The following is a 13,167-nucleotide window of genomic DNA, read 5'->3' as shown; positions in this document are numbered from 1 at the left end:
GGGCCCAGGTTTGATCTCTGGTCGGGGAACTAAGATCCTGCAAGCTGCGTGGCAAAAAAAAAGAAAGACAGAAAGAAAAACCACCTGAATTGTACATTTTAAATGGGCGAATTACATACTATACAATGTATGGTATGTGAGTTATATCTCAATAAGGTCGTTACCACCCTCTCCCAAACCCTCCAAAAAAATGTCCTTCCGGATGGCTCTCATCTCACACAGAATAAACCCAATGTCCTCACCACAGCAGGTCTGACCTTGTGTATTCTGTCTTCCACCTCTAATCCTTCTATTTTATGAACACGTCGCCTCCACTGTCCCTTTTGCTCACTCTGTTCCGGCTATACTGGCCTCCTTGCATGTTCTGCCCCAGGGCCTTTGCACTCACTGTTTCTTCTGCCTACAATACTCTTTCCCTGAAATTTCCCATGGCTCCTTCCCTCACCTCCTTCAGTCTCAGCTCAAATGTCACCTCCTCCAGCCAGGCCCTCCTGACCATCCCTCTAGAATAGCAGTGCCATCTGCCAGGCTTCCTTCTGTCCTCTTTTTTTTTTTTTTTTTTTTTTTTTTGCGGTACGCAGGCCTCTCACTGTTATGGCCTCTCCCGTTGCAGAGCACAGGCTCAGTGGCCATGGCTCACGGGCCCAGCCGCTCCACGGCATGTGGGATCTTGCCGGACCGGGGCACGAACCCGTGTCCCCTGCATTGGCAGGCGGACTCTCAACCGCTGCGCCACCAGGGAAGCCCTGTCCTCATTGTTTGATTTGCCTCCCTTTGCCTCACTTTCTGGCATACCAGACATGGACGTGCTTCTTTATGCGTTGCCCCATCGCCCTCAGGGGCTGAGCTCTCTGAGGGCAGGGGATTTGCTCTGCTCACTGCTGTATCCCCTGGTGCTAAAACAGTGACTGGCTCATAGTAGGTGCCCGAGAAGCATTTGTTGAATGCACAAATAAGCAAACGCTCTCTGCATCCTTCCCTCTGTGAGTCTCAGGTCTGTGTGTCCAAAGGCCTCCTGGTCCTTTCCTGGGTGACCCCCAAGAGCTCACACTCACTCTAGTGGGTTGATGGTAGCCCCCAAAACATGTCCACATCCTGGAGCTTATGAGTGTGACTTTATTTGAAAAAAAATTACATCTTTGCAGATGTAATTAAGTTAAAGACCTTGAGATGAGACCGTCCTCGATTATCTGGGTGGGCCCTAAATCCAATGACAAGTGTCCCTATAAGAGATAGAAGAGTAGAAGATGCAGACATAGAGGAAAGACCATGTGAAGATGCAGGCAGAGATTGGAGAGATGCAGCCACAAGCCAAGGAATGTCAGGGGCCATGAGAAGCTGGAAGAGATAAGGAAGCATCTTCCCCCAGAGCCTTCAGAGGGAACACGGCCCTGTTGACACCTGGATTTCAAATTTCTGGCCTCTAGAACTGAGACGGAATCAATTCGTCTTGTTCTAAGCCACCTAGTTTGTGGTCATTTGTTACAGCAGCCTTAGGAAGTTAACACACTCTCCACGTTCTAATAACCTTGGCATATTCCTCCAACCTGCTCTTTCCCCATCTCGGGAAGGACCTTACCTCCCACCCCGTCACCCAGCCGAAGATCCAGGCCTCAGCCTGGGTGCCCCCCTGACACCCTCACCCCTCCAGGGTGGTCAGTCTCAAAGTCCTGTTAGTTTAAGCCACCAAGTTTGAGATAACTTGTTACAGCAGCAACAAGAAACGACTACACTGTTGGAGTGATTGTATCTAGAAGGGAATTCACCTCCCCAAGCCTCTGTGTCCCACACGTAAAATGACAATGATTATAGTCAGTGCTCACCGTTCACATCTATAAACATCTTTTCTCTCACAGGGCTTTGCACACAGCAGGCCCGTGATGTCTGTGCAGTGGAGGCATGCTTACTGATGCAAGGTACTACCCTAAACTGTCCCGGGATTAACTCATTTACTCCTCAAGCACACACCATGAGATTAAAAACCATAGTCGACTCACTTTCCAGATGAAGAAACAGAGGCAAGAGAGGTTAAGTGACTTACCCCAAGGTTGCATAGTGTGTATGTAGCTGAGCTGAGACACAACCTACCCCCTGCAGTTGGGAGACTGACGCGAAGCTGTGTCACATTAATGCAAGTGGACGGGAGGTGCCCAGCATTCTCAGCTCTGCCAAGGATGCCAGTCATGGCTGCAGCCAGCGGCCATCACTCTGCTCTCGGTGGGCACGGGGGGAAGGGGCACAGCCCCTCCAGAGAACACTAGAAACACATGCGGGGATGTCCCTGGTGGTCTAGTGGTTAGGACTCGACGCTTTCACTGACATGGTGCTGGGTTCATTTCCTGGTTGGGGAACTAAGATCCCAGAAGCCACACGGTGCAGCCAGAAAGAAAAGAAAAGAAAACAAAAGAAATATGCAGGAGTGTTTCCTGTCGTCACAAGTGCTGAGGGCCACTTGGTACTGGCACTTGGCAGATGGAGGTGGACAGTCTTACACAGTGAAGAATCTTCCTACCCCAAGTGCCAGTAGTGCCACTGCTGAGAACCACTGAACACTGGGCCCAGCGCCTGCACCTCCGGCTTAGTGGTTAAGAACAAGGATTCTGGAGCTGCCTGCCTGGGCTCAAAAGCAACCTGGTTCATCTGCAGACTCGCCACCTGACCTTGAACGAGTCTTGTAACCTTCTCTGAGCTCAGTGATCTCCTCTGGAAAATGGGGCTACTAACAGTCCCTTACTCATCATCTTGCAAGGATTAAGTAAGGCACTACATGTCAAGGCTTAGAACGGCGCCTGAGAGACATCGGTGTTGGCCCGGAACATCATTATTTTAGTAGCAAGCGCTCAGTGTCGAGATCCGTCACCGCTTCCAGTCCCAGCAGCCCTCTGTGGACAGAAACGGGTGGGAAAGCATCTGCACTCCCCCTCCCCCAACCTCAGCACGAGCAGTTCGTTGGGGTTGTTTTTTGTGTGTGTTTTTCTCTTCTTGACTGCCCTGCATGGCTTGTGGGATCGTAGTTCCCCAACCAGGGATTGAACCCAGGACCCCTGCCGTGAAAGCTCAGAGTCCTAACCACTGGAACACCAGGGAATTCTCACGAGGAGTGTTTGTTGACTGACTGCCTGATGCACTGATGGCAGGGCGTCCGGAGTTGCCCCTGGTTCCCAGGGAAGATAGGCAAGGGCTCAAAAGACACGAGGCCAGGCGGGGACCACAGGTTTACTGGGGGCTCCACGCACGCACTCATGGCATCACACGACAACGGCATGTTTACTCGGTACACGCAAAGTGGCCTCTGCCCACAGCTGGGGCCCAGAGGCCGTGGGGGGCGGCCCCTTCCCTTGTGGCCCAGACCCGGCTGGGTGTCTTCCTCCGGGGCAGCTGAGGGACGGGGCTGCTGGGGTGGACCCCGGGCCTGGAAAGGGGAAGGGAGCAGGCTCGACCGGGGGCAGGACCGGGGGCGGGAGGGGCCGGCCCGCCCTCACTCCAGGGACTGCAGCATCAGAAGCTGTTTAAGCACCTTCGTCTGGCTGGTCTCTCGGATTTCGCCGGCCAGGAACATCTCGTCCACGACCGTGTAAACCTGAGTGAAGGGAGGGTGAGGGGAGACCCTGGTGTGAGAGGTGGGGAGACCCCCAGGATGCTAGTCTAAACCTTGGGGGCTGGGGGCTCTGATGCCCGAGGGCCAGGAAACAGACCCCCGCAGAGGCACCGGGGCGGCTGCGGGGGTCCAGCCCACCCCCCTTCCCCCTCCTCCGGCCCCCTCCTCATCTCATCTTCACCAGGAGCCCACCTTGTAGAAGTTGAACACCAGGTCCAGTTCACAGACATTGTGGAAATATTCATTTAAGACCTGGGAGAGGAAGACAGGTGGTGAGAGATGGGCAGGGAGAGAGAGACACACACACAGAGACAGGAACAGAGGGCATCAGAATGAGACGGCAAAAAAAAAGGCAGAGAGAAGCTGAGGAAAGGGGAGAGACAGAGACCAGAGGAAACATCGAGGAGGGCAGAAAAAGACAGTGGCCCTCCGCCCACCGCCTCTGAGGGGAGGGCAAGGAGGGCCCATGCATCCCAACAGAGGGGATGCGAGGGACAGCGCCCGCCCGCCTGCGCACCTCCACAAAGTTGTGGATGGCCTCCAGGTAGGCCAGGTTGTTGTCGTTGACATCCACACAGATGCAGAAGTAGAGGCCGGCGTAGCGTCGGTAAATGATCTTGAAGTTCCGGAACTGCGGAGCAGAGAGGCAGATAGTCAGTGACAGGGTGTGCCCAGGACCCAGTGTGCTAGGCAGGGTGGAGCCAACATATTCAGTTCTGCGTTCCACGTGTGGTCCCTGAGGCCCTGTTCTGTGTCTGGTCTTGTGCTGGGGACACAGTGGTCCTGGCCCTCCCTGCCTAGGGCTCACTGTCCAGTGGAGACAGATTCATCCTCAGTCATCCCCTGAGTGGGCAGGGCTAGACTGTGAGAGCCCCAAGGGGGCAGGCAGCTGACCCAGGATGGGGGTCCGGGAGGGCTTCCTGGAGGAGGGGGCATCTGGACTGAGATCTGGAGGATGAGTAGGAGTGAACAGGCAGGAGTGCTTTAGGCAGAGGGAACAGACTATGCAAAAGCCCAGAGTCCAGAGAGAGACGCAGGGGTGTTCCACGGTATCCATTCCCCTTTCTGTGGCTCCCTGTTGCCTCTGGAGAGAGTCAAACTCCTCAACCTGGAACTAATCTACTCAATCATTCCACAAACACTGCCTGAGTACTTACTGTGTGGCAGGCTTTGTGCTGGGCAGTGCACACTCACCACCTGTAACCAAGACAATCTCAGCCTTGCCCTTAACTGAACCGTAATATAAATACAAATATTACTACCTTATCACATACACACAATCCACGAATAAATATGCATGAACCAGGGACGCAGACTCTAATTTTATACGCATGCGTAAGTAGATAAAGTGATATAGACACATAGAGATATGAATACTGGCTTGAAAAGTTCCATGTCTTTGGCCAAAATCTGAAAAAGCCAGCCTGGCGTGTGTGCGTGTGTCGCCACCTGGTGGCGACTGCAAAAGCCAACACAAGTCCCTGATTTTTTTTTCTTTTTTTTTAATAAATTTATTTTTATTTATATATATATTTTTCACTGCGTTGGGTCTCCGTTGCTGCGCGCAGGCTTTCTCTAGTTGCGGCGAGTGGGGGCTGCTCTTTGTTGCAGTGCGTGGGCTTCTCATTATGCTTGGCTTCTCTTGTTGCGGAGCATGGGCTCTAGGTGCGTGGGCTTCAGTAGTTGCAGCAAATAGGCTCAGTAGTTGCAGCTCGCAGGCTCTAGAGGGCAGGCTCAGTAGTTGTGGCACACGGGCTTAGTTGCTCCATGGCATGTGGGATCTTCCTGGACGAGGGCTCAAACCCTTGTCCCCTGCATTGGCAGGTGGATTCCTAACCACTGCACCACCAGGGAAGTCCTCAAGTCCCTGATTTTTATTTATTTTTTTCCTACTGTATCGTTTTGTTAATTCCTATACTTTGAGTATGTTCTCTTAACTGTTTTTGGCCATGCTGCTCAGCTTGTGGGATCTTAGTTCCCTGACCAGGGATTGAACCTGCACCCTTGGCAGTGAAAGCGCAGAGTCGTAACCACTGGACCGCCAGAGAATTCCCAGTATGTTTTCTAATATTATTACAGTAGTTCCTGCACATAATCCATGGATTAGTAAGACTATATCAAGAATAAACCTACCTAAGGAGGTAAAAGACCTGTAGTCAGAAAACTGTAAGACACTGATGAAAGAAATCAAAGATGACACAAACAGATGGAGAGATATACCATGTTCCTGGACTAGAAGAATCAATACTGTGAAAATGACTGTACTACCCAAAGCAATCTACAGATTCAATGCAATCCCTATCAAATTACCAATGGCATTTTTCACAGAACTAGAACAAAAAAATCTTAACATTTGTATGGAGACACAAAAGAAACCGAATAGCCAAAGCAATCTTAAGGAAAAAAAAATAGAGCTGGAGGAATCAGACTCCCTGACTTCAGACTATACTACAAAGCTACAATAATAAAGACAGTATGGTACTGGCACTAAAACAAAAATATAGATCAATGGAACAGTGTAGAAAGCCCACACATGCGCCACAACTACTGAGCCTGCGCTCTAGAGCCCGTAAGCCACAACTACTGAGCCCGCGTGCCTCAACTACTGAAGCCCACGCACCTAGAGCCCATGCTCTGCAACAAGAGAAGCCACCACAATGAGAAGACTGTGCACCGCAATGAAGAGTAGCCCCCACTCGCCACAACTAGAGAAAGCCCACGTGCAGCAACAAAGACCCAAGGCAGCCAAAAAAAAAAAAAAAAGACACGTGCACCTCAATGTTCAGTGCAGCACTATTTACAATAGCCAGGTCATGGAAGCAACCTAAATTCCCATTGACAACAGACGAATGGATAAAGACGTGGTACACATATACAAAGGAATATTACTCAGCCATAAAAAGGAACGATATTGAGTCATTTGTAGAGACGTGGATGGACCTAGAGACTGTTGTACAGAGTGAAGTAAGTCAGAAAGAGAAAAACAAATATTGTATATTAACGCATATATGTGGAATCTAGAAAAATGGTACAGAGGAACCGGTTTGCAAGGCAGAAATAGAGACATAGACATAGAGAACAAACATATGGACACCAAGGGGGGAAAGGGGGTGGTGGTGGGATGAATTGGGAGATTGGGATTGACATATATACACTAATAGGTATAAAATAGATAACTAATGAGAACCTGCTGTATAGCACAGGGGACTCCACTTCGCTAAACAGTAGAAACTAAAACAACTATACCCCAATTTAAAAAATAGTAATAAAAAAAATTAAAGAAAAAAGAATACATCAGGGTGCTCTTTTTTTTCTTTTTGCGGTACACGGGCCTCTCACCGCTGTGGCCTCTCCTGCTGTGGAACACAGGCTCCAGACGCGCAGGCTCAGCGGCCATGGCTCACGGGCCCAGCCGCTCCGCGGCATGTGGGATCCTCCCGGACCGGGGCATGAACCTGCGTCCCCTGCATCGGCAGGCGGACTCCCAGCCACTGCGCCACCAGGGAAGCCCTCTACTTTTTTTTTAAACTGATACAGATACATGATCAAATGTTTGAAGGCCCCTGCTCTGGAGTTGAGGGTTCAAGACAGGAAGCCAAGGGGGCAGGAAAACTTGATCTGGAGAAGTTACCAACTGACTGTCATAGCTGGTGTGGCCCTGGCAGGATCTGACGCTGAGCATCACTCTTCCTTTCTTGAAATTCGCCCTTTCCTGCTATCATCCTCCTGGCTCTTTCCTGTCACCACTGTGTCACCAGCATTGCCCTGCACAGGGCTACATGCTGGAGTGGGCCTGGATTGGGAGCAACCTAAGATGGTCAGGCCCCCTTGTGACAGTTTCACCTGACCCGCCAGCCTTTCTGGCTACTCCTGTCTATTCGGGCCTCCCTGCCCCTCTCTGGGTCCCTCAGTTGCTGCCGTTTCTAGCACTCAGTGTGGGACCCACCCTGCGCCGGCAGCAGGATGCCCCGGGAGAGCGGGCATCCCTTGACGTCCCCGCTCCTCTCCCCTCATCCCCTCCTGGACATCTCAGCTGGGATGAGAACAGACACCTCAGGGCTGATCTTCACCTCAACCTGCTCTTTCCTGAGTCGGCCCCATCCGAGAAAGTGACAGCGCCCCCTACTGGTGGCTCCATTTTTTCACACACCTCATCCAGTCTTTGGCCCTTCAGTTGGCTCTACCTTCAAAACGCTTCTCAGCACCCCTACTGCTTCCATGCCAGTGCCAGTCACCAGTACCTCTCACCTGGACCTCAGAGGTCACCTCCTGAGTGGTCCCCCTGCTTCTGCTCTTGTCCCCTAGAGAGGGATCCCTAAAGCCTAAGTCAACCCATGTTGCTCCTCAGCTCAAAACCCCTCCGTGGCTCCCGTCTCACTCAGAGCAACAGCCCAAGTCCTCACCATGGCCCACAACGCCCTGCGCCTTCTGCAATGATCTCATCTGCTCCCACCATCCTCCCTGGCTTACTCCACCTCAGATACACTGGCCTTCTTGCTATTCTAGGAATGCCCCCGTACATTCCTGCTGCCTCAGGGTCTTTGCACTTGCTGTTCCCTGGGCTTGAAACGTTCCTTTCTCAGATATCATCTCCTTCCACTCCTCAGTTTCTTCAGGTCTGGGCTCAAATGGCCCCGCTTCAATGAAGACCTCCTGACCAAACCATCTAAACTTGCATTCCAGCCCCTGCTGCACACACCCCAGCAATTCCACCCCCCACAGCTGCTTCTTTTTTCTCCCTGACGCCTATCACCACCCGATACACTGTATCTTTACTAACAGTCGCCCACCCACTAGAATGTCAGCTGTCAGCTCTCCAAGGGCAGGGACTGGGTCTGTTTTGTTCCCTGCTGTATCACCAGTGCCTAGAACAGTGCCCGGCACACAGCAGTCCCCTGATTAATATTTGTTGAATTCTACAGGACAATCAGCCTGGTCTCTTGAACAGGCTAATAATCTCGTGGGAATTAAAGCTGGAGGCATCTCAATAAAGAGACCAAAGAGACATGGAAACCAAAAGCCACGCCAAGATCCTTGACTGGCTTTGGACAATCAGTTTTGATGATTTGGGGGAAATTTAAGTATTGATTGGGTATTAGAGTAATAGTAGTAACAAGTATGATTCATTTTATCAGGCCTGATGGTACTTTGGTCATGGAAGGAAGTGTCTTTATTTTCTGAGATGTATCCTGAAATATTTAAGGATGAAACGTCATGGTCTCTGTAACTTATATATATTTTTTGGCTGCACCTCACGGTTTATGGGATCTTAGTTCCCCAACCAGGGATTGAACCCAGGCCCTTGGTAGTGAGAGTGAGAAATCCTAACCACTGGATTGCCAGGGAATTCCCCCGTGATCTCTGTAACTTATTGGAAAACACTACAGCAAGGGATGGTTCATTATACCATTCCCTACGCTGTGTGTTTGAGCATTTTAAGTTTTTAAAAGGTACCAGAAAAAAAAAAGTTGTTCGGCCGAAAAAGGTAAAACAAAAATGCAGGACTTCCCTGGTGGCGCAGTGGTTAAGAACCTGCCTGCCAATGCAGGGGACATGGGTTCGAGCCCTGGTCCGGGAAGACCCCACATGCTGTGGAGCAACTAAGCCCGTGCGCCACAGCTACTGAGCCTGCGCTCTAGATCCCGCGAGCCACAGCTACTGAAGCCCACGTGCCTAGAGCCCGTGCTCTGCAACAAGAGAAGCCATCGCAATGAGAAGCCCGCGCACCGCAACGAAGAGCAGCCCCTGCTCGCCGCACTAGAGAATGCCCGCACAGCAACGAAGACCCAACGCAGCCAAAATTAGATAAATAAATAAATAAATTTATAAAAATAAAAACAAAAGCAAACTCTTAATACTATGAAATCTGGGTAGTTTGCAATCGACTTCTCTCCTGTTGTACTAACCTGTACCCCGGAAAAATTTCACACTAAAAAGTACCCCCCAGGGCTTCCGTGGTGGTGCAGTGGTTGAGAGTCCGCCTGCCGATGCAGGGGACATGGGTTCGTGCCCTGGACTGGGAAGATCCCACATGCCGCGGAGCGGCTGGGCCCGTGAGCCACGGCCGCTGAGTCTGCGCGTCCAGAGCCTGTGCTCCGCGATGGGAGAGGCCACAGCAGTGAGAGGCCCGCGTACCGTAAAAAAAAAAAAAATACCCCCCAAAGGAAGGAAGACCGCAAGCATGTTGAATAAATGAATGTGGTAAGTAAGGAGGGTGTGAGGGGTTATTGCCATTACAGGTTGGGCAGGAGGCTGGAAAGGAGGGGTCAAAAGGTAGCAAGGGAGTGGGGGGTGCATTTTGGCCGGGGGTGGGGGGGGTAGTTTTCCGTCACCTCCACAAAGTTGGTGTGTTTGGCATCTCGGACAGTGACCACAGCGTGCACCTCCTCGATCAGCTTCTGCTTCTCATCGTCATCAAACTGCATGTACCACTTGGCCAGGCGCGTCTTGCCTGCCCGGTTCTGGATGAGGATGAAGCGGATCTGGGGGCAGCAGGAGGAGGAGGGAGGGAGAGGGGTGGGGAGGGCGGGCCAGTGCTGGGCGGCCCTGCCCAACAGCCCCACCCATCCCCACAGGGGAGACAGGGCCCACGTGTCCCTGCGGCCTGTCTTCCAAGGGTCTCAGCCACGCCCCAGAGCCCAGCCAGGCTGGCCTGGCCACACGCTCCTGCCCCAGGTCCCTCCAACACCCCCGTGATTTCTCTGGCCAACTCTGCAGTCATTTCTAGGGCACTAAGTCCCAGGCTCCACCAACTCTCGTCTCCCTGACCTTGGACAAAAGACCCGCCCCTCTAAGCCTCAGTTCCCCACCCCGGCAAAACAAGTTTCCATAGAAGACCCACTTTGTCAGGGTGTTCTGAAGGTTAAATAAGTTTATAAATTTAGTCTAGTAGCTGGCACTAGCAGGTTCGCTCGGTGTCGGCTACGACCATCATCGGTGATGGCTAGGAAATGTGTTTTTATGATTCTGAAAAGCCAGCTCAACTCTCATAGGGTTACTATGAACACTGAACAAGTTGATCCCGGAAGTGCTTTGTATAGTGCCTATTACATACGGAGTGCTCAATAAAATTAGCTATTATGACTGAGGCATTTGACCAAGTGGCTAAGAACACAGACTCCAGAGCCCGAATGAATCCTGGCACTGCTGGCTGTGTGTCTGCAGGCAAGTTACTTAACCTCTCCGGACCTCAGTTTCTCCGTCTGTATAATGGATATAACGAGAGTACCTCCCTCAGGAGACTGTTGCATGAGTTATTAAATATAAGAGGTATAATACAGTGACTAGTACATACTAAGTGTTATACAAATATTAGTTGTTAGTAATATTATAGTTCATCGGCATTTGACTTTGAGAAAACCATGGCCCAAGTTCACGTAGCTAGGAAGCCTGCCTTTGGGCTCAGTTCTGTTTGAGATGGGCATGCTTATGCCCGTTTTATAGATGAAGAAACTGAGGCTCAGAGAAAGGAAGGCTCACAGCCAGAAAGCAGAGCTGGGAGTCCAAAGGCTTTCCTCTGAGCCCCCTTACCCTCACCTGTGGGAGCCTCCACCCACTGGCAAGAGTCTGCTCTCTTTCCTAAGCCTCACTCTCCACACACTCCATCCCTCCTCCCCCAACCAATCAGGCTGCACAGAAAAAGGATATTACACTCTCCTTCCAAGAACCCCTTCTGCTGAACCAGGGAAAACCACTTCCTAGGGCAGGGGTCCTGGCAGGCAGGGAAAGGGCGTGGGGTGGGAGTTGGGGGGACCCACGCCACACAGCCACAGCCTGGGAGCAGAGCCAGAGATAGATGGGGTATCTAGGGAGGAGAGACATAGAAGCCAGTCTACACAGCTGAGGGAGAGCTCTGCCTCTTACTCCTAAGTTCCCTCACACACCTCTTCCTGTTTCTCCTCCCAATTAGAATCTCTCCACCTCAGGGAATCCACAACGAGAAGTCCCTTCCCTCCTGTATCCTCGCCCCTCTGATGTCCCCTCTTGATGCTCCCCAACCTTCTCTGTCTCCAAGCCCCCTACCCAGGAGCTGTTCCCTTTTGACTCCTGCTTTCTCCATTTCAGTGCCCTCTGTCAGGTCGCCCCATCCCGATCCCCGGGGAGCGGTGACAAATCCAATGCCCAATCCTTGTTCCCAAAGCCCCATCCCCACCTCTCGCACTTCCATGCCTACTCCCTATTCTCCAAGACCCCTCCTCTTGCAAAGACCTACTCCATTGCTCCCCACTTGTTTCTAGCATTCATTCCCTACGCCAAGGCTTCTCCCTTTTATTGCACACTTTTCCTGACATTAAAGCCCCATTCCCTACAGTTGTCTACTTCCCGTCTCCAGGGTCCAGTCTCTTCCCCTCGAGATACCTCTCTCATCAGCAGTATCCGGCCCAGTTCCAACACCCCCTCCACCTGCAATGTCAGCTTCCTGCCTCTAGAGACCCCCTCTCTCCTATCACAATGTCTCCCATTCTTCAACTCTCCTGCCACGCTCCCAGAGTCCTCCTCTTAGGATGTCCCCTCCCCACCTCCAATTCCTTCTGCCCATCTCTGAGATCCTCCCTGATCTCTTGCCTCCCTGTTTCAAAACCCTCCAGCCACCTCCAGTGTCTCCCTCCCGCACAGCCCTCTCCGCTTGCCACCTGGTCTCCAAAGCTCCCTGGCCTCGAGAGCCCCGGTACACTCCAGCGCTCAGAGCCACCTCCCGGTTCTCCCCTTCCCCGGCCTTCGATCGGCCCCAATCCCGAGAGCCCGCGCCCGGCCCAGACCATCGCACCGCAGCAGGGGCGGCTTGTCAGTATCCTACCGAGTCTCCAGTACCTGCACGTGGACCCACCCTTCCCCCGTCCCCAGCGTGGGCGCGCCCCCGTTACCATGGCGACCCCCGTCCGGACCCCAGCGGCCCAGGTCCCGCGGCTTCTGGGCGGCTCCGGCTCTGGCAGCTGCTGGGGGACCGAAGGCTAGAGCGGACTTCCGGGAGACGAACTCGCCCGCCCTCTAGCGCACAGCCCGCTGGGAATTGTAGTCCGGAAAAAAATGGGTTCGCTTGTCTGGGAGGCAAGCCTGGGAAAAGAGCCGGTCTCGCTTCCCAGCATGCTGCGCGACTGTCCGTTTCCTACCGCACGGTTCGGACTCCAAATGCATGCTGGGAGCCGTGGGCGAATTGTAGTCCTCCGAGGACTACAATTCCCGATATGCTTGACGGCCAGCGAGGCGAGCGCTGCATCCTGGGAAATGTAGTTCCTCCAGCCTCCCTCCACCTCCCCGCGAAGGCGAAAAGGACAAGCTGGGAATAGTTGTTTTAAATAAGAAACTGCGTTGGGGGAGCTAGAAATGTAACTGTCTTTCCGTGTTCACCCAGTACTTTGTTTAAAATGTGTTGAGTGTTTTCTGTGGGAGACAGACAGTGGTTTCAGACCATGAATTTGGAAGTCAGAACTGTGTGCAAATCCTGCCATCGCATTTCCTAGTACTTTGGGCCAGCAATTTCACCCTTAACTCAATTTCTTCATCTGTAAAAGAGGAGTGATCAAGGGGTAACCTCAGTAGGGTTGTTGTAAAGCTTCGGTAAGTTTCCA

The 13,167-nt window shown here is 52.2% G+C and overlaps 1 protein-coding gene across 1 annotated transcript; it reads right to left on the bottom strand.

Annotated features, from left to right (window-relative positions):
• Positions 1-3,248: 3,248 nt before the first annotated feature.
• AP2S1 (adaptor related protein complex 2 subunit sigma 1) lies at positions 3,249-12,570 on the bottom strand. Its single transcript, XM_082677935.1, has 5 exons — positions 12,463-12,570; positions 9,931-10,080; positions 4,116-4,229; positions 3,791-3,850; positions 3,249-3,580 (listed from the first exon to the last, which is right to left on the bottom strand). The coding sequence occupies exons 1-5, from the start codon at positions 12,463-12,465 to the stop codon at positions 3,479-3,481; spliced, it is 429 nt and encodes a 142-aa protein (XP_082534061.1). The 5' UTR covers positions 12,466-12,570; the 3' UTR covers positions 3,249-3,478.
• Between the last annotated feature and the right edge of the window lie 597 nt (positions 12,571-13,167).

The sequence above is a fragment of the Grampus griseus genome (assembly GCF_964374135.1).
Source record: "Grampus griseus genome assembly, chromosome: 19".
Taxonomy (NCBI): Eukaryota; Metazoa; Chordata; class Mammalia; order Artiodactyla; family Delphinidae; genus Grampus; species Grampus griseus.
The sequence above is the reverse complement of the archived record's forward strand: the minus strand, read 5'-3'. Positions and strand labels throughout refer to the sequence as shown.

Coding starts and splice junctions, on each gene's coding strand:
- AP2S1 (XM_082677935.1), bottom strand. Junction 3,851..4,115: donor CCATCCACAACTTTGTGGAG/GTGCGCAGGCGG, acceptor TTCCTCTCCCAG/GTCTTAAATGAATATTTCCA. Junction 3,581..3,790: donor TGGTGTTCAACTTCTACAAG/GTGGGCTCCTGG, acceptor CCCTTCACTCAG/GTTTACACGGTCGTGGACGA.